At 46.4% G+C, this 26,607-nt stretch overlaps 1 protein-coding gene across 1 annotated transcript in view; it reads left to right on the top strand.

Moving 5' to 3' along the window:
* The window catches only part of PKP3 (plakophilin 3), a 96,331-nt gene that overhangs the window by 29,450 nt on the left and 40,274 nt on the right, over nucleotides 1-26,607 (top strand). The window contains exon 2 of the mRNA XM_084858214.1: nucleotides 6,041-6,233. Within this exon, the coding sequence (XP_084714340.1) occupies nucleotides 6,041-6,233 (193 nt within the window). The remainder of the gene's footprint in view (nucleotides 1-6,040; nucleotides 6,234-26,607) is intronic.

Raw genomic sequence — 26,607 nt, 5'->3', positions numbered from 1 at the left:
CTGAGTCTAGTCGAGTCTAGTCTAGTCTAGCCTAGTCTAAGTTGGACTAGATCAGGGGTGGGCAGCTTGTAACCCTCCAGATGTTTTGGCCAACAATTCCCATCAGCCCTAGCCAAGCCAGCATAGCCAATGGTGAGGGATGATGGCAGTTGTAAGTCAAAACTTTTGGAGGGCCACAAGTTGCCCACCCCTGGACTAGATGATCTCCACTTTCCTTTCAAACTCGATGTTTGTTGAACTCAGCCCAGATGAACTTGAGACATTGCTGCAAATTTAGTTTTCAAACATTTCCTGTATATACATGCTATCTTCTCTTGGGATTGTGGGCTCAGGCCTTTTATGTTTTTCTAAAACAATACTTTTTCTAAAATCCATGAAGCTTCTGTGAATACAACTTTGGCTGTGCTCTGCCAAGTATGTGAGTGGGTGGGGGGCACTTGTGATGGGGCTGTGGAATAGCCACGGTAACCCAAAGTCAGAAACTACCATTTGCAGAAGAAATTGGTGGGGTGGCTAATGCTGAATTGGTACATGGGAGGGGACGACCCCGGGATTATCCAGAAGACGTCTGAAAAACACTGCACATTACACTGCATACATTTATCTGGGCAACTCTATCAGCATTGCTGCTACTATCTCTTCAGGAAGAAAGACATTTGTGAAGCCTTTGTTCCAATTAATTGTGGGAAGGTTGCATCTCATGGATGAGGTTCTAAGGGCACTCTCAGAGGAAGGGTTTTGTGAGTTTCAGATGTGATGATCCCATAATGTACACAGGGCCTGTGCTGATCCCCATGCTAATCCACATGGACTAACAGGATCAGCAGCATGCAGAGGGCACATACCAAATCAGTCTCTTCTGTTCCACTATGCCCTCACCCTCGTTATGACAGTGCACAGGCACATTTTCCACCCCTTCTGGTTTGGTACCACAACTAGGAAGTGCAATGGCAGCAACAGGCTACAGAAGCCAGTGTGGGCCACACCACCTCCTTCCGTTCTTTTCACAAGAAAACAGCCATGCATAGGCATGTCCTGATTGGTTTTATACTGCATTTGAAGTCTGGCAAGCTCACTTTCTCTAATGGCAAGAGGTTTAGTATATAAAGGTAAGGACACACAAAAGTCTTTGCACAATGTTACCCTTGTATTTCTTCCAGGGCACTGAGTAAGGATTAGTCTCATAGCCATGTGGCATTGGGCTGGTTCACATGACATGCTGAGTTATTATGTGTTAAATAACCCATGATGAGCCACAATATGTGCTACACGTGCAGCCATTTTGAATATGCAACCCCAGACTGGGGCGATCAGGGGTTCTGCCGTGTCATGTGAACCCAGCTGTCGTGGGTTACTTGAGGGTTGAATCAAGGGTGAGGGTTGAATCACCAATCACCCATGGTGGCCAGGTTCACACAATACTGTGCACCCCTCATTGGGTGCTGCATATTCAAAATGGCAGCCACACACACCCAGCCTGCACCACAGCTCATTGTGGGTTATTTAACCCACAATAACTTGCTGTCTCATGTGAACGAGGTCATTCTTTAATTTTCTTTTTATTTATTTCATTATTTATAAGCCACCTTTCTGGGTCACCCCTTCCAAGGCTGCTCACAGCATATTAACATGAGAAGGAAAAGTCCAATCCTACCACTATGATGATAAATACCTTCCCTTGACTACGCCCCCCACCACCTCCTGCTTCCTTCTGGAGATTTCACAAGGCAGCAGAAAAAGAGCAAGGAGGCAGCAATGTGGCTGTGGGCAGGGGAATAGAAAGGGGAAAGGATTTTCTGCCACCTCCCTGAAATTTGCTGCCTGAGGTTGGGCCAGTTCTCATCCGTCTCCTCACCACCTAAAGTAAACAGAAGGTAGTGTGGAGCTTTCCTGGTGGCTTGTTTACTGCTGTAGCATTCAGCTGGAAGGGTAGAGAAAGGTGCCACGAGCAGAGGTCTCTCCTTCGGACTGTGTCACTTGCATTGACCCTGCAAGGCCCTGGTCTCCCATTTCAAGGGAATGGGATTGTCACAATCTTGTGTGGCTCAGATATGTAAGGAACACTGAATCAGCTCACACAACACCAAAAACAGACTTTGTCTGGAAGGAGCCTACGATGAATCAGAGATTTGTCCCAAGGACTAGAGTCTAAGCTGAACCCATTACTGCAAGGCAGGCTTATGCATGGTCACCGCAGGATGACCTCTTATCAGAAGCGACTTCCCACAACACCAGTCATCACCAAAGATGAATCATGAGCAAATGACCTCATAGGAATCTCTTATCCTAATTCACAGGAACCTCTTATCTTAAATCGCATCTTCTTTCGTGGAGTGGGGGGACAACGTTTGCCCTCTGGCTTTTATAGGCTAGAGTTCAGTGTGTCATGTTGAAAGCTACTTCCCAAATAATCCAGCATCTGCCAGGAATTCTACAGCATGAATAATTTTCCTGACCAACCAACATAAGGACAAATAAAAAATATCCATTCCTGCCCCTGTTCCCCTATCTAGGGCATTATTATTGATTAAAATGAATGAGGGATCTCAACTACAATTAGGGTGCAATCCTAAGCATATTTAGACAGAAAAAAGTCCTACAACTCCCTGCCTTCCCCAGCCAGCCATAGTGGCTGAGGAATGCTGGGAGTTGTGGGAGTTTTTTCTGTCTAAGCATGCATAGGATTGCACCCTTAATGTTCTTATGTAGACAGGCATATAAGAGGGCAAGGGCCCAATTTGGCTTGAGTTTGGTAACCACTGAGTAGAAAACCCTATACTGCTTCTGACTGCATTGTGTACTTCTGTTTCCTACTAGTTAACAGAAGGACACACTTTCTTAATGAGGTCTCCTTAATTTGGGAGTGCTTCCTTAACCCAGGGGGATTATTCATATGTAGTCACAGAGTGTTTAATAGCTTGATACTCCACATTGTGCTGTGCTGTGCAGAATTTAAAAAGCTAAGCAGGGCTGGGCCTGGCTATTACTATGATTAACGCTACACACGTCCAGAGAGTCTTTCATCTGGACATCTGACAGTGCTTCGCAAACTCTAGTTAATTATTATTTGGCTACAGGAGACCACCCAAGGGAAAAACCATCTTATGGAACGTTGTGTGTCTTGATTATTGTCCCTTGCAAGCCTCAGGCAAGTATATTTACGAGAAGAATATGCTGCTTCCCTTGAAGATGAATAAGCCAGTTTAGTACCGTGTGAGAAGAGTGGATGGTTTGGTTCTATTAACTGCTAGTCAGATTTTATTGTCAACATTTGGATTATCATCATGTCCAGAAGTTTCATTTCACCTGGTATTGTTCATATACAAAACAAAAGGCAGACTTCTGAGTGGCTGGTGTGTCTAGCCCATACACCAGGTATGGGGAGCCTCAGGCCTGGGGGCCAAATCCAGCCCTCTAGCATTCTCCAGATAGCTGTGCCCCCTTTTCCCCAAACCGCTGATTGTTTCCCAGCTTTTGTGCAGTCTCCCCCCATTCTGAAAGGTTTAAATGCCTCTCCTAAAGCTTAGTTACCAGCCATAAGAGTTTTAATATATAATATGCTGGTATTTGGAGTGGGGGTGGGGTTGTATTTTTGGCTGCACCACTTTTGCCTTCAGCCCTGCCCTCCACTGGAATGTGTCCCCCAAGAGCTTCCCCAAAATTGAAGTTGGTCCTCAGGCTGAAAGAGGTTCTCCACCCTTGCCATACACTTTAAAGGCTGGAAAAACTAAATTTGGTTTAGTAATCTAGCAAGTTCAATTATTCAAAGGCTTTTGTTGACGTAACAGGGGTTGGGGAATATCTTTTGACTGTTCCTGACTATGTAAATATGTGCAAGTGGCTGGGTATAATATAATCAAATAGAGACCAACAACTTTGAGGGGATGGCACACATACAGATGTAGAACAAATGTATGGGCTCTTCTTTGGCCCATTTGTTATTAAATGGTACATGCTGTTTACTACTAAGTATTTCCGGTAGGCTGTATAGGGTAGCCCTTTTTCTATTTTTTTAGGGTGCATCAGTGTTGTAGAATGGATGGAATGTCCCCCTGTGAGCATAGCTCTGTAAGCATTTTACTAGCCATTCCATTAAACCACTGGGGGCAAACATGAAGGGCTATAGAGATGCTTACAAATGCACATGCATGCGCGCGCACGTACACACGCACGCACGCACACACACCAGGCCCAGTAACAGGCGAAGAATCCCATCAGCAGCAGGAGGGTATAAGCAAGGAGTCTAATAAGCTTATATACATATGGGCAAGTAGCAGCAACCTGTGGGGATAAGTGCAATTCAAGACCCCATCATGGGATTATAATAAGCTGGGTGGCAGCAGTTATGAAAGGGAGTGTGACGAGTGCATGTTACGGTCCTGTTGAGATTTGGCAAATGGCAGAGCCACAATGGAAGGGTGAGGAGAGCGGTGTGTGTACAGTGCAGTTTTAAGATTCTGCCCAGGATGCAGTTACTGGAAGGCCTTTCCTTCTCAGATGGAGAAGTTAATCTCCCCCTCCACCTGCTTCTCCCCAGATTCTTCTGAAACTGAGCAAGTCATGCATATTTTTGTTTTCTGAATGTTTGCAAACCCCGTTGATTGGTTCCAGAGAGGCAGTATAGAAGAAATGCAATAAATAAATATTACTGGACACTACACTCTCCAACGTGTGGGGCACCATCCAAAGGAGCAAAGAAATAGCACTTCTCCGTTCATCGCTCTTGCGATCTATATGCTTCAGTGGGCAATGGTGGCACAGTGATCTATGTGACACAGTATGGTACACGTGGGGAACCCCTGTAGCAGGAGCCCTTCCAGCCCAGCTGCCGCCAGCCGGTCGTGTCTGCATTTTTCAGCTCGCCCATCAGATACCTCTTTAGAGAAGGAAATGGCTGCCCCTGCGGAAAGGGCGACAGGCTGTCAGGGCCGCCCTCCTCTCCAGCCTCGGCCTTTTCGGAGGTCGTGGGCCCGAGCACTCCCGACGTGCCTAACTACTACTTTGCAGGGAAAGGAGCGGCCCTCCGAGGGGCCTCCTCCTGCTGGGGCTCTGGGCGAGAACGGGGATCTCGTGGACTTTGCCCTGCCCCGGTCGAGCGCCAGCCCTGCTCGCCTCGTTGTCCGTGGCCGCGCGGTACTTGGAACGTATATCACGCAGGGCTGGTCTTTCTCAAGCTGCGAGGGAACAAAGCTGGGCCGGGCCGCGGGCTTCTCCCCTCTGTCTTTCTCTCCCTCCAGCATTTTTGCACTTTGTTGACGCGGAGCTCAGCCCAGCTCTGCCCAGGGCAGCTCAGCTCGCCGGACGAGGCGAGAGAGCCGAATTTCTGCCGAGTTCCGCTTTGCTTGCAAGCAGAGGGGAAGAGTCGGAAGGGCGATGACACCGCACACGACCTCCTCTAGACCTGCAGGCTGCGCCGCACCCCAGACCGCTTTGGCTAGTTTACGCAGCAGCTGACGAGGGGCAGGGCAGGGCAGGGCAGGGCAAGGCGAAGTCCTTGCTTCTCTGCATCCTAGGAATGCCACCTTAAAAGGCCCCGCTTGCCAAACGCCTCACCTGCTTAAGGGAACTGCTCCGCCTGCGAGCCTGCCTCCCTGCCGATGTCAGTTGCTAGGGAGAAAGGGGTGTAACCACGGAGGTGTTGTGAGCGTTACCAGTAGTTCGAGGGAGGGAAGGAGAGGCCCGTCCAGGAAACCAAGCGACGCTTGGAGGATGGCGTGGGCAAGGAGGAGGGCGCCTGCGTTTGTGTATGCGCGCCCTGCATGGAGAAACTTTTTGACTAACTGAGGCAAAGGGAGGGCCCGGCAGGCACACGCCTGGACGCACCTGCGCCATTTGGCCTCAGCGAAGAGGGCGCTGGAGGAGCTGAAGGGCTGAGCGAAGCCCCTGCGGAGCTTAACTGATCCCTGGTCCAGACAAGGCCTCCTCAGTGCCTGGCGGGGCCAACCCGAGGAGGAGCCACCGGGCTGTTTGAATGTACCCTTGACCTTGCCCCGCTGCCGCTACCATGCAGGAAAATAACTTCTTCTTCTCGGCTCTGCAGCCGGAGGATGGCGTGTGCTCCTTGGCGCTGCCCTCGGACCACCAGCTGGACAGGAAAAACAGGGAGGCTCAGGAGAGCGAGCTGCTCAAGAGCGCCCGGGTGCAGGAGCAAGTCCGCATGAGGATGCTGCAGAGGAGCCGCTCGGGCCCCGCGACCAATGGAGCAGCGATGTCTGACTACGCGGAGCTGAAAGGTAGGCAGCGGGGAGCGGGGGTGCAGCGAGGAAGTGCGTGGAGGGTCTGTGGCCGCGGGTCTTCCTTCCAGGGCGAAGGGTGGGCAAGGGGACATCCCCTCTGGCACGTCCAGCAATGCACCTGTGGTGCAGGTGGAATCGCACGGGGACAGAGATCGGGCGTGCGAGCGTTGTTAACAATAATGGTAGCGAGCATTCTCCAACATCTGATAAAGCTTAACCACAGCCTTCCCCAGTCTGGTGCCCTCCAGATGTTTGGGTCTTCAACTTCTGTCAGTCCCAGCCAGCATGGCCAATGGTCAGCGATTCTTGGGGTTGTCATCCAAAACATCTGGAGAGCACCAGGTTGGGGAAGGCTGTTTTGCAACAGCCTTGTAAGGTAAGCTGGTGTTCCTTTACCCATTTGGCTAATGAGGCTGAAAAAAACCGCAGTGGCTTGCCAAATGCCACCCGGTGAGTTCATGGGTGAGGTGAGATATAAACTGTGCAGCCTCCTGGCTCAAAGATCACACACTTCAGCTCCACGCTACACCCAGTTGTTGTTGAATGAAGTCTCTGAACGCTCATCTGCTACTCAAATTGACTGTTTAACATGGCACAGAGAGAGACCGTGACTGTGGAGGAGTTAGCTCAGCTGTGCTGATTCAAATGCTCCTTCCAGGAATATGCTGTGTTGGAGGTGGCTGGCTTAGGCGGCAATCCTGTGCCATTTAACTGGGAGTAAGCCTCACTGAACTCAATGGGACTTACTTCTGCATCGGCATCTATTTGATGATTGCACTGTTAGTGTCATAAGTGTACTCCAATTATGGGGTTGTGTCCCAGACAGAAGGAGAAGCTGTCACCAACAGTTCTGGGGGCGATAAAAGGGCTGTTACTGGGAATGCTTCCAGAGGAGGCTTTTATTGTGTAACTGCACCTAAAAAGGGATATTATAGAGCTGGAAAAAGCGCAGAAAACAACAACTAAAATGATCAAGGGGCTGGAACATCTCCCCTATGAGATGTTACAACATCTGGGATTGTTTAGCTTGGGGGGAAAAGGAGGGTAAGGGGAGATATGATAGAGGTCTACTAAATTATGCATGGTGTGGAGAATGTGGACAGGGAGACTCTTTTCTCCCTCTCTCAAAATACTAGAACTGGGGTCATCCCATGAAGCTGATTGGTGGGAGATTCAGGACAGATAAGAGGAAGTACTTCTTCACACAGCACATAATTAAAACTATGGAATTCTCTACCGCAGGATGTAGTGATGACCACCAACTTGGATGGCTTTAAAAGGGGTTAGACAAATTCATGGAGAAGTCTATCAATGGCTACTAAGCTTGAGGGCTATGTACTCTCTCCAGTACCTGAGGGAGTATGCCTATGTCCACCAGTTGCTGGGGAACATGGGCGGGAGGGTGCTGTTGCACTTGTGTCTTGCTTGTGGGATTCCTGTGGGCAGCTGTTTGGCCACTGTGTGAACAGGATACTGGACTAGATGGACCCTTGGTCTGATCCAGCATGGCTCCTCTTATGTTCTGAACCAGCTTGCCTCATTCTCAGAATTTTACAGGAGGTCAAGGCAGCTGTTGTCTCCTCTGTCTCTTTTGTTCTTACTGTAAAACATCAATTAAGGCAGGGAAAGGCAGAATAGCTGCACAGTGTCTTTTCACTGGTAGCCATGAGATCCCCGTGTAGAAGCACGCTGGACACTTTTCTCTCTGGAAAGGTGTCTCGGAACCTTCTGAAGATTTACTTCGGTCCCAGAAACTAAAAAGATCTAATCCAGTCAATGCTGAAGATGATGGCTAAATGACATAGGAAGAGTAATCTCCTCTCCACCAATTTTCCCCTTTTGTCTTGCTCCATAGTTCCTACCAACCATAGGAGCCCTCCCCCCACCCTGCAATGATCTTGCACTTAGCTGCCCCCAGCTTCTCCAGCCATTGCAAGTAATTTCACTGGTGCTTTTTGCCTCCTTCTGCTGTCTCCAAAACAATAATTCTATCAGGCTCCACTCTGCCTGTAATTACATTATGCTGGCTGTTCCAGCCTAGCTTGGACTACCACGTCTCACCTTTAGGGTGGGGGAGCCCTGGTTCTTTGGACAATTGGAATGCTTTCTTATTATTGTTTTGAAGAAATTATGTATTTATTTGATTTATGCCTGGCCTTTCTACCAAAAAATATCTCTCAGGACAGCTAATTGGCTTAACTCGAGGGAATAAAACCATAGTCACCTCCCTCAAGCTGTCCTTTATGCATTTGACCAGCAGGGATAATAGCAATGTACTCTTCTTTTTTTTTAGTCTCCCATCCACACTGTTTATCTACAGCTAGCACAATGGTTGTAGAGCAGGCGGGACTGCTTATGATGCTGTTAATGTGGTCAGTTTTAATGCCACCCTGTCCTAGCTACTCAGGACAGGAAGCATATTTTTTAGGAAGTTGGTCCAACTGAACTGAGCAGGGCTTGTTTCTGAGTAAATATGTTTAGGATTGGACATTAACTCATAAAGTGAGACTGGCAAACCAATCCTAGACATGTTTACTCATGAAAAATACCTTGCTGAGTTCCAGTGGATTGACTCCCCCACTAAGTGTGCATAGGACTGAGAGAAGACAGACCAATTGATGGCTGAGCAGGGTAGGGATTTGAACCTGTACCTTCCACGCTCTTACTGATCACTATCCATTTTTTGACAGTGCCCTGGTTTGCACATCACAGCCAATTTCAGGAACTGGGCAGCAGCGGGGAATTGAGCAAGCGCACAACTCGTCACTTCCATTTTCAGTTAACAACCCGGGAATGCTCTGTTCCATAATTGTTTTGTTGGGTTGCCCTGCAATTGTGGGGTTAACTCTATGTTGTTTAACCCATAAACAACTCAGAGTTTCCAGATTCGGATGTCATGAAATAACATTCCTGTGTTGTTAAGTTGAAAACGGAAGTGGTGAGCAGCATGCTGTCTCCCTCCTGCACCCCTGCCAGTTCTTGGGTTAAACAACCCAGGAATTGGCCATGATGTGCAAACCAGGTTAGTGAATCAGAGAAGAGAGCTTCCCTTCTCATTAATGAAGCAAACATCCTTCAGCAGTAAGGCTGGCAACTTTCCTTTCCTGATAGAGGTATCGTGACTTTCACAGCTGTCTGGCAGTCAATAATTCAATAAGTGCAGTATTCACCACCACAGCACCACTGCTCTGATGAAAGTTGCGTCTGTTGAATGCCTGCCAATCAGGCATCTATAAAAGACACAGAGGTTGGGAGAATAAAAGATGGCACCTTTCTTCAGCAGAATTATAGCCTTGAAATGCTCTCAATTTTCTACATAACGCCAGTCACATTATGCTGCCGCTTACTAGGCTCTGCTCTGTCACACCTGAAGAAGTTATCAGTTCCAAAGAAAACAAGTGGGTATCTTTTTAACATGTAAATCAGGCATATCTTAGCTGCATTCCCACTGCTTGTTTTTCACCTCTATATTTGGAAACCTAGATTGTAATTCAGAGATTAGGAGAGGTGGCTTGTAATTTATTACCACCTATCAGATTAAAAGTATTCCAGCCATGGATACGCCCTTGTCACCAAGGCAGGCTTCCAGTATTGTACAAATACAGGCTTGGGGAGTCTGGCTGTTTCCTCCTTAAGGCTGCACAATAAAGACTGGAAGTTTCTCCTAAGAATTTGGACCTAGTTTCGGTGTTTCTTCCTGAAAATCCTTGGTATACTGCCTCACCTGCACTGACATGTTTAACTATATGGAAAGGATTCCTCATTACTTATCACTGTTGTTATTTAACTTCTTAGTATATAATGCATCTACCTAGGCCAGGGATGGGAAACATGTGGCCTTCCAGATGTTGCTGGACTGCAGTTCCCATCGTCCCTCACCATTGGTTATGCTGACTAGGGTTGATGGGAGTTGGGTCCTCTAGTTAAGTCAAGGCAGCCTTTCACTGATCTCCAACCTTTATGCTGCTGCAGGGGAATTCACTGGGGAAGCGTTCAATTGTTAAGACCTTAGTTTGCATTTGTGCTGTCCCCATGGCTTCCCCAGCATGACCTAGTTCAAGTCTCTTGTTTGTCACTATTTCTCAGCCCATAGAATGGGAATAATAATATTCCTGGAATCAGAGGCACAATGACAGCTAATCTGATTAATGTCTCTGAGGTGGGTGGTTGGTGGAAGATCCACAGCACAAGATTGTGTTTCCATATATATTCTTTGAACTGCACTGAGATTAATGGTTCATCACCAGAGGGTAGGGAGCTCTTGGGCACACCTGGAGCTCACTTTCTTTGTGACTGCACCCTCCCTTTGATCCATCAGTCTGATCTAATTATAGAGTCTAATCCCACACCCTGGCCTGGTATGTCTGTCCTGTCCCATGTCCTGTAGTCTGACAGGAGAATGATGGGACTATGGAAAGGAGGTCACAGTTCCTGGCCGTAATCCCGTCAGTGTGCATGTCTCAGTGCAAACCATTAAGCAGTATTTTGAGCTTACACTGGGTTGAAATCTTGATCATCCATGAATTCATAGAATGGACAAGGCACTTTAATTCAGAGTTAAAGGGTTATACTGCTAAGGCCCTCCTCAATAATTTACCTCATCCTCTTCCTGTATTGGGTTTCTCTGGACTTAAATAGATATTTATTTTATTACATTTACATCCTACCTTTCTTCCATAGAACTGAAGGTGGCATATATAGTGTTCCCAGGCATGAGATGTTTATCTGACTTGAACCTGGGTTAGCTTCAGCAAGGCTTCTGCTGGATCATGTGCCTTTAGAATATGCCCTGGGTCTGGCAGGGGGCTCTCTGAGTCTCTATCAGATGCAGGAACACAGACATTCAGCAGGGTCAGCTTTCTTTTATTTATGTTATTTATTTCAGATAATTTCTATGCCACTTTTCATTTTATTAAAAATAATAATCCTAAAGTGGTTTACAAAATGAAATCATGATAAAATACAGTAAAACCAATCATTAAAACAATAAAATCTCTAAAATAACCAGGGGTAGCTGACAATGCAAGCAGTCTAGGAAGCCCCTGGGCAACCATGTGTGTCTTCAGTTGTGGTCAGAGGTAAAGAGTCAGTTCAGGCCAATAATAATACTTCCTAGTACTTGAGGATTGCGCTGAGGCTTCTCAGAACAAAGGCTTAACTTTCATTGCTTGGATGCCTCTTAAACAGTCTTCACTGTGTGAAGTGGTTTTACAGCAAAGAGAAGCAAGGCTGCCATTATAAGCTTGCTTACTTGGAAGTAAGTCTCATTCTGAGTAAACATGGTTAGGCGCATGCTGTAAGACTGCGACTACCCAGTTACATGGATCCCATGGAGCTGAATGAGACATAGCTAATTTTACCATTTACAAATTAGAAGTCTAAAGTGTTTAATAATAATAATAATAATAATAAAATGAGAGCATGGTCTGAAGGCACGTGAAAGAGCCACCTTGCTAAAGCTAAGCAGGTCGGGGTCTGCTCAGTGCTTGGAGGGGAGACCACCTGGGAACCACATGTAGCCACTTTGAGTTCCACAGTGGAAGAAAGTTGCGATATAAATTTAATAAATAAAACAAAATTAATAACAACCAATAATTAATAATATTATTATTAACAACAATAATAAATTAATTCACCTTTCTCAGTTTGGGGAAAGAAGGGACAGGGCTAGACTTTTAAAAGTTGGTCTGATTGCATCCCATCCCACCCCTTTCTCATCTTGAGGCAGTGGCTTCAAGGGATGGACAGGTGATCAGGCTGAGAGCATATTAAATGCAGGGAACTGGCTGGGGATGGGGAGCAGTGGTGAAGTGGAGCCAGGGCTCTCAAGTGGAGTAACTTTTTGATGAGCAGCGACAACGTTGTCATCAGCCACCCCACTCAGCGTTCCCTGTTCCCTCTGAGCTTAGCTGAAATCCTCAAGGTAGCTGGTGGGAAAATGGATTTTGCCGGCAACAATATATTGTTGTGAGCTCTTGCTGTTGTAATGTAAAGTATGTTGGGGTGGTTTGGCCTTGAGTTGTTACTTAAGACCCATTAGCTTTACAAAAAAACCCCAAACCCACACACACAGACTGACCCAATTCACATGATGGCGGTGTGATTAAAAAGCCATGTTGGCTTGTTGGGCCTGCCGAATGTGCCAGTTGCATACTGGCTGGATTTCCCTAATTATCCTCACTGGCATGGCTTGCTATGGGCCGTTGTTCGGTCATTTGAGGGTTGCTGCCCTCCCCAAACAAGGCATGCTGCCTGGGTTCAGATGAACATAGCAAGCCCGTGCCAGTGAGGGTAATTATGGAAATTAGGGAAATCTGGCTGGCATGTCACTGGTATGCACATCAGGGGAAATAAGCCGCTGTGGTATGTTTCCTTCATTGAGATCATGTGAACTGGCCGAGAGAGGTGGATCAACACAGCTGCATGCATTTTTGGACTCTCCTTGGGGGTATGGTTGTGGGGACTGTCACGATGACCGCCTGCACTTCAGAATTTACCAGTACACCAAAGGTGGGGAGGCAGCGTGGTGCTTCCCAACCCCTCAATTCAAGATAATTCTTGAACTGAATTCCTGTGGAGGGAGAATGAAATATTTTGTGCTTGTTCCCTCTTCCCAGCAGGGGTGGAGCTGGGGTACCATGACTCAGGCATAGCAGAGTATTGGAGCCAGCAGTGAGACGTTCTCCCTTCCCCCTTTCCATCATCTCCGCTACCAGGCTTGAAAAGGCTTCACGATGGTGGTGGCAGTAGCAGCCTACAAAGTCAGTTTGATTCCTTTAGGGAGGTACCATCTTGAGTTTACCTAAGAGAATACCAACCAGATGGTGTCAGTGGTGGCAGCCATGATGGAGCCAAGGGAAGAGGAGGTGGGGAGAAGTGGGGGAAAAGTTGCTGCAGGGGATCTGGGAGGGGTAGGGACAGGAGTGACAGGAATGGGAGGAGGAGGAGATGAAGCTTCCTGCTGCCCCAATATCCCCAGCCAGGTCTGCAAAATTTCACAGGCAATAACCTAGTAAATAATAATGAGCAAAACAGGCCTTGGAGGAGCACGTGTGGGAACGGCACTCTCCTGACCTTGCTTGGTGTCTTCAAACAGGGCAGCCTTGTAATCCACAGTGGCATTAGTCACATATGCCTGTGGCTGTCTGTAACCTATCACAATTCTAGAGCTGTAGTACATTTAAATGTTAATAAGGAACACTTGCATTTTTACAACCTCACCCTTTCCCCGGGAATCTTCAGAACATTGTCATGCCAATGTAAACTTGGAACTCTGTTTAAAAAATGCTTTGAGGAGAGAGTATGATCACTTTCCTGAAGTGATTCTTTTCCTTGCCTGCTCTCTTATGTGCATACCTCCTGCCTTGCTTCCTCCTCCTGCCTAGCCTCCCCCTGGTCAGTTGAATCCTTATTCTGAGGCATTTTTTTTAAAAAATGTCTGCCTCTTGTGCTGATCAGCTTTTTTTGCAGTGCTTTTCAATCGGATCCTGGAAAAGAAAAGAAAAACTTGGCTTCTCCTTTTTATGACTATGATTCCAGATTCTGTAACCAATTCTTTCTCCAGGTCAGGTATTGTGTGCTAGAAATCTCTGAGACTCCTGCCTCCTTGACATCAGGATTTGCTAGGAAGGCGAGGGTGGTGAGGTTGGATAATGATTCATGCATTCTAGAGTATAGGACTGGAAGGAGGGAGTGGTCGTAAAGAGAATTTGATAGCACTCCAAGGATAAACAAGATAAAGTTTGTTTATTTAATCAATTTATACACCATATAGACCAGCTTACCATATCCAAGAATACCTTGAAACTGTTTACAATTTAAAAAAATGAGAATCCAAGACATATATTACAATACAGAGCCTTACAACAAGATATACATATCCTCAGCAAATAAAAGCTTGGACCCATAAATCCAAAATTCCACAATACAGAAAACTGAGCATATACGTAGATGTGTAGGGGAAGAAGCCGGGGAATGAAACAACCATACAGCCCACGTTGCTATTAGCAATCAGATGCAGTTGTACCAGTCACAAAGCACCAGTGTGCTGTAGTGGTTAGTGTGCTGGACTGGTGTGCATGCACACATGTGCAGACTAAGTGGACGCATCTAGCCAGATTACCTTTTAAAAAGCCTAATAACAATATAATTAATTTTTATTTCATTTTTATGCCACCTAATAGCTGAAGCTCTCTGGGCAGATCACAAAAATATACACCACAGTACAAGGTTGTAAAAAGATAATATAAATAATCTCTAACGTACAACATTTAAAACAATTTAAACAGCTAAGAGAGCAATCCTATGGCCCCTAGACAGTGTCTGGGGGCCCATAAGATGCTTCCAATTCCCAGGCTCAAGGTTGCAGGCAGTGCTTGGACCTCGGAGGAGGAAATCTACCCCCTTCTCCCTCCCCTTTGCAGCTGGCATGGAAAGAACCACGCTGGCTGCCTCTCTGAGGTCAGGAACTCAACCCTGGAGAGCGGGTAAAGGGGTGTTCCAGTTGGTGAGAAGGGGAGGGGACTGAAGAGGCTGAGATACAAGCTATCCCGAGGCCTCTCCAGTCTCCTTCCCTCCCTCTCTGAAGCACCCCAGGTAGATGGGCAAAAAAGCGAAAATGCAGAGTGAAAATGCAGGGCGGGAGGAACAGGTAGGCAACTATTACTTCTGCCACCCCTCCTGCTCTGACTGGATGCTCGTAAGCCTCCAAGTTCAGAGGCTTATGAGCATCCCTAAAACAGTTACAGTAAGATACTGGACCTGATAAAAACAACTCACCTAAATGCCCCATCATATGCTATCAAATGCCTGAGAGTAGAGGGCAGTTTAACCTGGCGCTGAAAAGATGACAGTGTTGGCGCCAGGTGGGCCTCAATGGGGAGAGCATTCCATAACTAGGGGGCCACCACTGAGAAGGCCCTCTCCCTTGTTGCCACCTTCTGAGCCTCCTTCAGAGGAAGCACTCAGAGGAAGGTTTCTGATGTGTGGCAAGCATTATTTTTTTCCTTGCAAGCAGGGAAAAAGGTAGGATATAAATGTAATAACAATAAATTAATTAACAGCAGCTTGATATGGGAGGATTAGCAGACAAAGCTTCTTGGTGGACCTATAAGCACAATCACTTGTTGCAGATCAAATGGCTATTCAAGGCCCAATTAGAGGGACTAGTTCAAAATATAGGATGATAGGATTGTAGAACTGGGAGGGGAACTGGAAGTCATCTCCACCTTTCTGATTAATGCAGGGTCCACAATGCAGGATGCAACTGCAGCACCCCTGACAGATGGTTCGTCCTGCTTCTGTGAGAGCCTACCTCTTCCTGAGGCAGTCTGCACTGTCAGTCTGCACTGACGCTTCTAATGTTTAGCCGTAATCTTCTTCCTTGCTGTTTCTAGGCCTGCCGTCTGGAGCAACAGAGAACAAGCCTGCTCCGTCTTCTGCGTGACTGTTGACAACTCTCCCACACACAATAGCTCTTCCCCTCCCCCTGTCTATTCCCTGCCTTTTGTTGACATTTAGTTTAAGAGTTCCCTGGGCAATGTGCTGTCATTTTTGCATATGTTACTCTGTAAAGTGCTTAGTACATTGATGGTGCTATATAAAGAACAAATATCCTGTTATGTACAGATCGAATACCACACTATTGTCATTGAAGGCACTTGCAGGAGTTTCGTGCAATGGCTAAGCTGTGCCTGTGGGATGCTCCCAGTGGTCATGCAGAAAAGTCCGAAGCCCTTGCACTGGCTGATTCCCTCTTCCCTTCCACCTCCACTTGGATTAGGCTCTATGCATTACATCTAGGGTTCTCCACAAGGAATATATCACCTGTCACCCCCTTACTGCTTTCTCTGCAACAATGTCACGCATTCCCAACTCTTCGGTTTCTTTCCTTCTAGGCTAGCCTTACCAGCCTTTTCTTCTATGGATGGCAGAATGAAGCAGCTCCTCAGGTTCTGGACACCATGAAATGGCAAAAATGTGTCATGTTTATATGTAGCAAGTGGGACCTGCAACAAAACGTTGCAGTATGAAAATTTCTGTTCACCGGCCCCTCCACAATACTCCGTTCCCCCCTTCCACTTACTATCTGTTTTTTCCTCCAGCATCAGTCAGCATTCTGTGGCCACTGAGCATGGTTGGTCCTCACTGAGCTGTTTTGGGGGTTCCCTCCCTTCAGGTCCAATCCTCTGCATGTTTAGAGAGAAAGCAGTCCTGCAATTCTCAGCATTTTGGGACTTGTAGGACCTCTTCTGTCTAACCATGCAGAGGATTGCAAGCCTAGGGTTTTTTTTTCCTAATTTGGCGGGGGGGGGGGGTGTCCTCAGCAAACCTTGGGATTCCCCCAAGCCTACCAATACCTCTCATGTGTGGGTGGGACTGTTTTGGCTACAGAAGCAATGGCACTTACGCCTGAACACTGGAAATGGAGAAAATCATATAAAATGATATCTATAATAGTTCTCTGTGTGTTTGTGTATGTGTGTGTGGGGGTGGAATTTCTGCTTTAGGCACCAACGTATTTTTGCATCCCATCCTGAGAATGATCCCTCTTCTCTTGCAATTGTCCCTTCTCACTACCCATTTCCACAAACCCTTTCCAGTGAATCACTAGAGCTGTTCCTTTCCTCTTATTCCTATTGCTACAGACTTTCCTGTAGTCTGCTATTGCTTCCCTCCCTATTATTGTATATTGGGAAATAATATAAGAATAGCCCATTGGCTAGCCTGTGCAAATGACACCCTCGCTTTCCTTATTGCAACAATCCTCTCTGTGAGTGAAGATTACTTTGTGGCTTTTGGAACAGGTTATAATATAATTCACCAAAGGCTGCTTATTTAAATGTGGGGTGGGGAAAATAGTGCCTATCTGTGACTGTGAACTGTATCAGTGAAAGAAAATGTGGCCACCCATGTTACTGCTGCATTGTTCTCTCCACCCATGTGGGTCATTTCCGGCTAGAGCTTGTCGCAGATTCAGGAGTTAAACTACAGTTCTGCTGGACTCCAGTGGGAAGACACTGCAGACCGTAAGAGGGTACATCAGGTGAATGTCAGAATGCCGTTTGAAGCCAGCCACCCGATGAGAGCAGCCTGAGCCTGTCTCTGAACTGGGGAAACTAGGAGGAGCATTGGCTGGATGTATTCTAGGCCAAGGAAGAGGTGCAATGGCAACTGTGTGTAATTCATACTTCCTTTGTAGTCTGGTGCTCCCTTCTCCATACATGATAAGAAAGAAGCAGAGTAGGAGGAAGAGAAAGATAAGTGGAGGTACGCACCATTGTGGGTGCCAAAATGCTCATAGAAATGACTGGATCTGTTTGCAGTAGCTAGAGGGAGGTATAACCTGATTTATATTTCCCCTGTGTGTATGTCAGTTCTCCTGACATGCAACATTCTGTGGTCAGGATGTTGTATGAGGCTGTAGGTTTCCTCAGACCTCTGTCAGTGCTTGGACTGCTAGACTAACTAGATGAGCTACCAGGTAATTGGCAAGTAGCATGGGGGAATCAGGACCTAAAGACTGAACTGAAACTCAAGCTGTTTGTCTGACTATGGCTACATATGCACCCAAGTTCCAGAGAACACCTGGATTGCAGCCCAGCTTGTGCACACACACGCGCGCGCGCACACACACACATGAATGCTGGTGTAGCAAAATGGCTAAGAGACTGAGCTATGAGGCAGGAAGTCTCCAGTCTAGGGAGCAATCTACATGAGCGATTTGGTGTGAAGGGAGATCAGTTCGAGGTCCTTGGCAATGCATGGTGTCATGGCCAATCTGCAGCCAACCAGACATATCCCTCTTAAAAAGCTGCATTTTCTGAAAGTGCTTTTACTCTGTCTTTTTTACTTAAAGTGGCTCCCAGGAGGTTCTGCTGCCATTTGCCCCATCCCTCTGCATTAAATCCTGGGTGTGTTTCTGTGAGGTGGCTGTGACCAGGCATTGATGTGGTCAAAGGGTAGGCCCCCTCTCTCCCCCATTCATACTTTTCCCCCATACGCATTATTGTCACCAGCCAGAGTAACTGCCCTGCCTTTCCAATTCATAAAAGCGCTACAGCTTTAGCCAGCTAGAGTAACTAGTCTGCCTTTGCCATTCATAAAAGTGCTGCAATGGAATAAGCAGGCAAGCTACTCTCCTAAAGCAGTAAGTGCACTATTTCGAAGGGGAGTAAAATTGCTATAGCGCTTTTATGAATGGGGAAGACAGTCTAGCTACTCCCACTGTCTTTTCCATTCATAAATGCATTATAGTGATTTTTGTTGTTGGTGTTTATTCGGTCAGTTGCTTCTGACTCTTCGTGACTTCATGGACCAGCCCACGCCAGAGCTTCCTGTTGGCCGTCGCCACCCCCAGCTCCCCCAAGGTTGAGTCCGTCACCTCCAGGATATCATCCATCCACCTTGCCCTTGGTCGGCCCCTCTTCCTTTTGCCTTCCACTGTCCCTAGCATCAGCATCTTCTCCAGGGTATCCTGTCTTCTGATGATGTGGCCACAGTACTTCAGTTTTGCCTTTAACATCATTCCCTCAAGTGAGCAGTCTGGCTTTATTTCCTGGAGGATGGACAGGTTTGATCTTCTTGGAGTCCAAGGCACTCTTAGAATTTTCCTCCAGCACCACAGTTCAAAAGCATCTGTCTTCCTTCGCTCAGCCTTCCTTATGGTCCAGCTCTCGCAGCCATAGGTTACTACGGGGAATACCATTGCTTTAACTATGCGAACCTTTGTTGTCAGTGTGATGTCTCTGTTCTTCACTATTTTATCAAGATTTGTCATTGCTGTGGGGAATAAAATTGCTATAACACATTTATGAATGGAAAAGGCAGTGGGAGTAACTTAGCCTGCCTTCCCCATTCCTAAAAGCGCTATAGCTGGCGGGCATGTCTGTTGGCCTGAGAGAGCAAAGCTAGAGAGGTGCTGGGCTGCTGAGGGACGCTTGCACTGCCAGGCAAGGAATGGGGGGCGGGTAGGGGGCGTTGCCACTGCCACAGCCCGCTCCTCCATCCATGCCCAGATTGTGGTAGAGCTCTTGAGCCGATTCTCATGGAGGGCTGCGCTTAGGAGTTGCTTGTGGCAGACGTGGGGCTGGAGAGGGGGCGACCCATGTTAATTGATCTGTCCTGACCGCTCCCCCAAGAAGCAGCTCCAAACTCCCCTCTCTGCTTGCTGGAATGGGGCAAAATTGCGCTGGTGGGGTGCTTTCGGGGGAACCTTCAGATGCTGCACTGGATAATTGGGGATTTCAGCTTCTTCACTGAAAAGTGCACACATTTGGGAAAAAGGGGTGGGAGCTGCAATTCCCTGACTGCTTGCTGGAATGGGGTGAAATTGTGCTGGTGAGGTGCTCTCAGATATTGTACTGGATAATTGGGGACTTCAGCTTCGTCACTGAAAAGTGCACATGACACCTCAGAATCGTGAAGTAGTTACTTTCCCATTCATAATAATGTAGTATCAGGGGGGAGCCTAGACAGGGGCAGGACACAAGCCTCTCTCATTGGTTGAACAGCACCTGCCAAGTTGACGAGGTTCAGTTCTAAGTTCTCCAAGTTGACGAGGTTCAGTTCCCAACCAACCCGGAAGTATGTTGATTTCAAGCACTGCGTGACCCGTGAAAAAGGGGGTGGGTGGGTTAGGTATAGTATACTTCTCTTTTCTTGCTTCTTGTGTCCCTGACAGACCAAAGCCAACTCCATGAAAATACAGATAATACCCTGAAGCGCTTTTCCTTCTGTGTAGGAAGATGTAGCTGCCCCCCACATCTCATCTGTGCCATAAACTCACTAGGTGGCCTTAGGCAAACCATTCTCTCTCCGCCTTGGTTGCCCCATCTGCAATATTGGGGGGCATAATAATAGTGTCTTACCTTGCCTTACAGGGTTGTTGTAAGGATTGCAACTAAATATATGTGAAGCGCTTTAAACACTTGAAAGTGCTATACAAATGTGACGTATTATTATAGGCACACACAGAGACACACCCAAATGTCATGAAGAGCAGCGGGCACTCCACGGGAAGAAGGAGCCGCTGTGATATCATGGGGGGGGGGGACCTTCAGCCTCCAACCTGGGCTGCCAATGCTATCATGCTCCAATCCTGATCCTCCAAGAGCTATACAATTTTTCTGTTACACGGCACTGTTAAACAAATTCCTGTTATACGATTCTGTAATAAACCAGAGCCAAGTATGACAAAGCTCTGAACTCTCTGATATTGGAGGCTGGGTTTGAAAAAATCCTTCAGTTTTGTTTGCATTTCTGGAGGTCCATCTTGAAAACTCTGATGTGTGGTTAGTAAATGCTGCGCCTGTATTCCCTGTGCATGTGACTGTATTGAAAATTTGGGTCACTCACAAGGAAATGGGCAGCTGCCCAAGCACCAAGCACGCTGTGACATTCTGTATGTCCCGTTCATGAGTCAGGATCAGGGTCTTCTAGGCAGGCTGTTTTGTATCTATGTACACAACATCCTTGCAGTGAGAAGGGTGCAGCCAGCGTAGCAATGGCAATCTGATCCTCTCTGGAACTTCTGTGTGGGTAGCAGGGAGTGGAGACTGCATATGGCTGGAGCAGTTATTATAGTAGCTGTGTCATACTTGGAACCTGGTTTATTGCAGGGTGTGTAACAGCAGAAGCACCATATTGCTGCATTCATTTTCCCCACACAAAGATAAGTTTTCCAGCCCGAAGTTTAATTTTTATTTTAGCTTTCAAGCTTACACTTTACCTTGCACTTCAGATCTTAGCTCTATTTGAACTTCCCTGCATGATTTGAATGCCCAGATCAGGGTTTGGACAGAGGTGAAGTGCTGGTCAGATTTGTCTCTTAGCTCCCTAGTGCATCGAGGGTTTGGTGTCAGACTTGCGAAAACTGATTGTTTGTGAGTTAAAAATCACCTCGGAATGAACCTGAGTATGATGGTAGATATGTCGGTCACTTTGCATTCTCTGCTACCGTGATCCCCCCCCCACGCTAAAATGAATACTTTGAGGTTCCTTACATGTCTGTTCCTAACATCTGACGTTTTAGCTTCCACAGTAATTTAATGTACATTTTGGCAGGGGATAACAAAATCAGAAGCAAGTGGAAGTGGCAATAGCGGCTGCTGTTCACTTTGAAGCCTGCATTCTGTGTAGATTTAACAGCTGTAATCAGAACAAGACCAGTGATGTGCTGGCTCAGGTCTTCCGTATAGTACAGTTTAGACCTCTAGCATGAGATCAACCCAGGACAGACTATTTACACCTACGAATAACTTGGCTACCTAGCACAGCTCTTGCTAGTGGCGCTATGACTTGCTAGTGTTATTAATGCATTATGTTGCACTTTTACATCCCAATCCAAAACATTACTTATAAGTACGCATTTTCCAGAGGGGTGGCCGTGTTAGTCTATTTCAACAAGAACAACAAAGAGTCTTGTGGCACCTTAAAGCGGAACCCATTTATTCTGGCCTAAGCGTTCTTGGACGGTAGCGTGAATAGAACCTGTTGATGAAGTCTAACTCAGCAGTGTCTTGCACTTATCTCCCTTTGAAGTTTATTGGCTCCACAATGGCCGCTCTAGGGACAGTGATTTAATGTTGTTAAATCAGGAATACTTTACCCAGTAGGACTGATTTTTACTCTACTACCATGGAGGCTGGTGGCTCCGATGTCAGTGGGGTGGTGGATCTGCTCTGGGCTTCAGTCAGAATCTAAAGGAGCTATCCAACCTGGAGCAGATTCACCACCCCACTGACATTGGAACCACTGGCTTCCGCTGCTTCACTATTATGGTGCAAACAAGATAACTTTGCTCAGCTGCAGCTTGAGCCCAGCTTCCTCTTGGCATCACAACTGAAATGACTGGTGGGCATTCTACCTCTCTGCTGTTAGTCTTGTCTCCGTCCTCCCTGTCTCAGGTGGTCTGTCCACCCTTACAAAAACAATGTAAGTGCCCCATGTATGTTTATCCATTAATTCTCCCATGTATTAATTTAAACACAAAGGCTTTTTTTTTTCTTGTAAAAGACAAACAGTGCAAAACTTCTGTGAAGAATTGGGGTTTGTTTTGTTTTGGGTGACATCACGGATGCCATCCCGTTATCACCACGAGCAGCTTGCATTGGCCACAAACATGAAGAGCTGCTTTTTTGGCAGCTTGACCCTGGAGAGGAGAGGTATGTTTGGACTGAAGGCAGTGAAGGCAGTTCCAAGTTGGCCCCACTCCTCTAAAAATGTTACTGCTGTCTTCACTTGGTGTGTGGGTTTTGTGTGAGCTGATTTGGGGTCAGAACTGGAATTTTGCAGTAACACAAGATGAGGCAATGCCTCGTCCTTTATGGCTCAGTGGACTTGGAATAAAATGTCAGGGGACTTGGGCCCAGCAGACTGAAGGATTTTGGATGGAGTTTAGAGTTTCCCCATGGAATTCCTTATATTCTGCTGAATCCTACCAACAAAAGGGTACCGCTTCCTTCTATGTTGATGTTTGGGGTGATCTTTGAGCTGGAAAGGGCAGACTCCCCACCTCCTTTCAACTTCTGTGTCTGCATGCTTTGCACCATGCAACTACTCCTTGGCAGTACTTAGCTGGCAGTGAACACTGAAGTGTTTGTGCGCGTGGGCCAAAGGGAAAGGAAAGGGTGGTGCAAAGGAAGAATACACAAGCAGACTCTTTGAGCCAGTTCCAGAATCCTCAGGGGGAGTATCAGATCTGACGCAGAACTTTTCGCTATCTCTGTACGGTGGAATATAAACAGGATTGCAAATACACTCAGCTTCCCCAATATAATGCTTCCATTGCATTGCAGTCAGAACCCAGCACCTTCTTTCCATTCATGGTATGTGAAAGCCATAGGAAAGCTACAGCTGGTGGCTGTCATCCAACGGATCTGTAATTTCATGGGGGGCTTTTCAATGGCCGTGGGGTGGCTTGTTTGGATGAGATCCAAACTACAGGGGTATGGAATCTGTGGCCCTTCAGGTGCTATTGGACTGCAACTCTCACCAGCCCCAGCCAGCACAGCCAGTGGTAAGGGATGATGGGAGTTGCAGTCCAACAACATCTGGAGGGCCACACATTCCCCAACCCTGCTTTACTAGATTACAACTGGTTGTTGTCCTGCCCCCAGTTGCTAATTGCTTGATTTCTAAAAATGAGCTTGAGAACGGTATGAATTGGTTCTAAGGGGAATAAAAGTTCCACATGGGCCTAGTCTGTGAGGAAAAGTTACAACATCTGGGATTGTTTAGCTTAAAAAAAATGGCTAGTAATGGGGGACATGATAGAGGTGTACAGAATTATGCATGGTGTGGAGAATGTGGATAAGGAGACATTTTTCTCCCTCTCTCACAATATTAGAACCCAGCGGAGTCATTCCATGAAACTGATTGATGGACGATTCAAGACAGATAAAAGGAAGTACTTCTTCACACAGCACATAGTTAAACTATGGAATTTGCTACCCCAACTCATAGCGATGGCAACCAATTTGGATGGCTTTAAAAGGGGATTAGATAAATTCCTGGAGGAGAAGGCTATCAATGGCTACTAGTCCTGATGGCTCTGTGCTACCACCAGTATCAGAGACAGTATGTAGCTGTACACCAGGGGCTGGGGAACATGGGCAGGAGGGTGCTGTTGCATTCACGTCCTGCTTGTGGGTTTTCTGTGGGCAGCTGGTTGGCCACTGTGTGAACAGAATGCTGGACTAGATGGACCCTTGGTCTGATCCAGCATGGCTCTTCTTATGTTGTGATATGCTCTTTGGGTCTCTGCGGGCAGCTAGACACACCATCTAGTACTAGCAAGAATGGACTGAAATGCAAAACTCCCTCTGAAGGCTGTGTAAATTATACTTTGCCCCTGATGTTATCATTTACATGACAACGTGTACTTACTGATAAGCAGGAATTCCACCTGTTGATATGGTCAAATGAATTCTGTCTCCCGCCTCTTAACATCAACCCTTCATAAAATTCACTTGCTGAATGCAAGAGTAACAGAGAAGAATGGCTGAAGTTCCTCAGCATAAAGGCTCCTATATGCCAGTGACAGAATTTTGTTAGATTCTTGTTGTAATTCATATTTTCTATTAATGCTCTAAGAAAAAATAAATACATATATGAAAATGAAGTTTGTGAAAGCAGCTGCTATACCAGCCTTCCCCAACTGGGCACCCTCCAGATGGGTTGGACTACAACTCCCATCACACACAGGATGCATGAATGATGGTCATGCTGGTTGTGGATGATGGGAACTGTAGTCTAATCCATCTGGAGGGCGCCAGGTTGGGGAAGGTTATGTATATTGTCCAAGACATGATTCCATAATGCACAGTCAGGAAGCCTGGAGAAACCATCTGATTCCAGAAGAGACAAGACATCTTCTGGAAACTGATGGAATGGAATGTCTGGCAAATTCTTTTTCAGCCAGCATCCTGTGAGTCTCACACAAACACGCCCACCACCCCATCCCCACACTGCAGTGAAGCCAATGCTACATGCAGCACCCTCTCCTCTTCCTGCTGCCCCACAGGATCACCCAGGAAATTGTATTCTATAGGGCAGTGTTTGTCTGCTGTCATCTCATGTTGCTTCTTATTCACCAGGTTAAAGTTTTACAGCATAGGCCCATGAAAGAGTCATGGCATACCTGATGCTTCCCTTTCGTACCAAATTCCCATTGGCTCTTGGTGGCACAGTACTTTATCATGTCAAAATGGCACTCAGCCTGCCCTAACCAATCATAGAGTGAATTGCACAAGAAAGTGTAGGTGGAATATTTGCTTACTTAACTTGTTTTTCCCCTCTGAGTCTGTACATGCTCACAAAGGATGGAGGGCAGGCGACAGTGTGGCAGAGTTTGGCTTGGGCCCAAATTATGCTCAGCCTTTAGAATCTGCTTTATGAGCAAATCACAATCTCCTTAACCTATCTCACAGTATTGTTGTCAGGGTAGATTACCTCTAAGTATGCTTCCCTGAGCTGCTTGGAGGAAGAGTGAGATGCAAGCATAACAAACAAGGATTAATGTAAATCTGGAAGGATATGGTAGTTACTGGGGGTTAACTCAATGGCCAGGTTTACATGATCACTGCAGCTCACCATGGCTTATTTAAACCACGATGGGCCCTCACTGAGTTCGGAAGATACAACAAGCCATGGTTGTGGCTTGAAAATTCAATGGCCTGCTCTGCAGCGCTGCAGCCCACCGTGACTTAAATAAACCATGGCAGGTTGCTTGATTGTGTGAACGGGCCCACATTGTGCTGTTTCCCTGATCATGGATGTCCCAAGCTTTGGTTTGGAGAGGAAAGGCCACATCCAGTAGAACATTTTGCATCCACACGATAGCGAAAAGAAGCTAAATCTGGGTTATGTGGTATCCTACACAGATAGAATGAGCCATCTGCCTTAGTAAGGAACAGCTTTGTAACATGTGGGTTGGATCCAAACTTAGTCATACTTCATAGTAGACCTATTGAAATGAATGGGACTTAAATTAGTCAATGTATGACTAAGTCTGGTTCCAACCTTGTTTTGGAGTGATTTTCAATAGAAAAGCATCAAAGCTAGCCTATTGAAATGGCCTCTAAACTATTCATTTGGATTCGTAAGTAATTTTGGAATGAGAACAATCACAGAAAGAAAATCCGTATCTCCATCTGGAGATATTAATGAGAGATGCAGAGATCTGCAGTTTCATTTGCAGTTTTGAGCCTGGTTTGTGTCTCCTCTTTTGTTGGAAAATAAACCTCATCTGTCACTAGGTATGTTTGGCAAATAGCACCTGAATGTTTGTTCTTTTCATTTCCGGTCATATTTGATAACAGCACGTGCAGCTGTCCAGTAAAATGGAAGGAATTTTCACTGAGTTCCCCATACATCCTCTATAAAGCTTATCTTGTTTAGCTCAATGAATTGAAAGCATCTAAAGAAGAACTGGTTTCCTAATCTTCTGGTATGAGGAGGGATACGTGCTCCCCGCACTTGCATTTTATTGTAACTCCAGATTATGTTTTGTTTCGTTTTTTGCCACTGGAGTCCCCAGGAGCATGTGATTGCCACAACTTTATTGCAGTGGTTCCTTAGGAAAATTCATACATACTTTTAGTGCTGATGTCATAAGTTTCTAAGTAGCGGTTTCATAGAAGTAACATGGACACATGAAATTAGTTTGCACAATCTGTTGGGTTTTTTACTCCTATGGCAACTGCTTTGCTTTGCTTTCATCTGCATGCAATAATTAGTCCTGATTTGTACAAATATGACTCTAAATTGTATTGTTATCATATTGGGTTAAATCCAACGTAACACAAGCAGACTTCCGTTCACACAATGGGACTTCTCCTTCCTTTCCTCCCTTCTGCAGTCCCCCATATAC

This window comes from Heloderma suspectum, chromosome 1, assembly GCF_057233095.1.
Source record: "Heloderma suspectum isolate Gila_16-S chromosome 1, 16-S_ref, whole genome shotgun sequence".
Classification (NCBI taxonomy): Eukaryota; Metazoa; Chordata; class Lepidosauria; order Squamata; family Helodermatidae; genus Heloderma; species Heloderma suspectum.
This window is presented reverse-complemented; position numbering and strand designations above follow the sequence as displayed.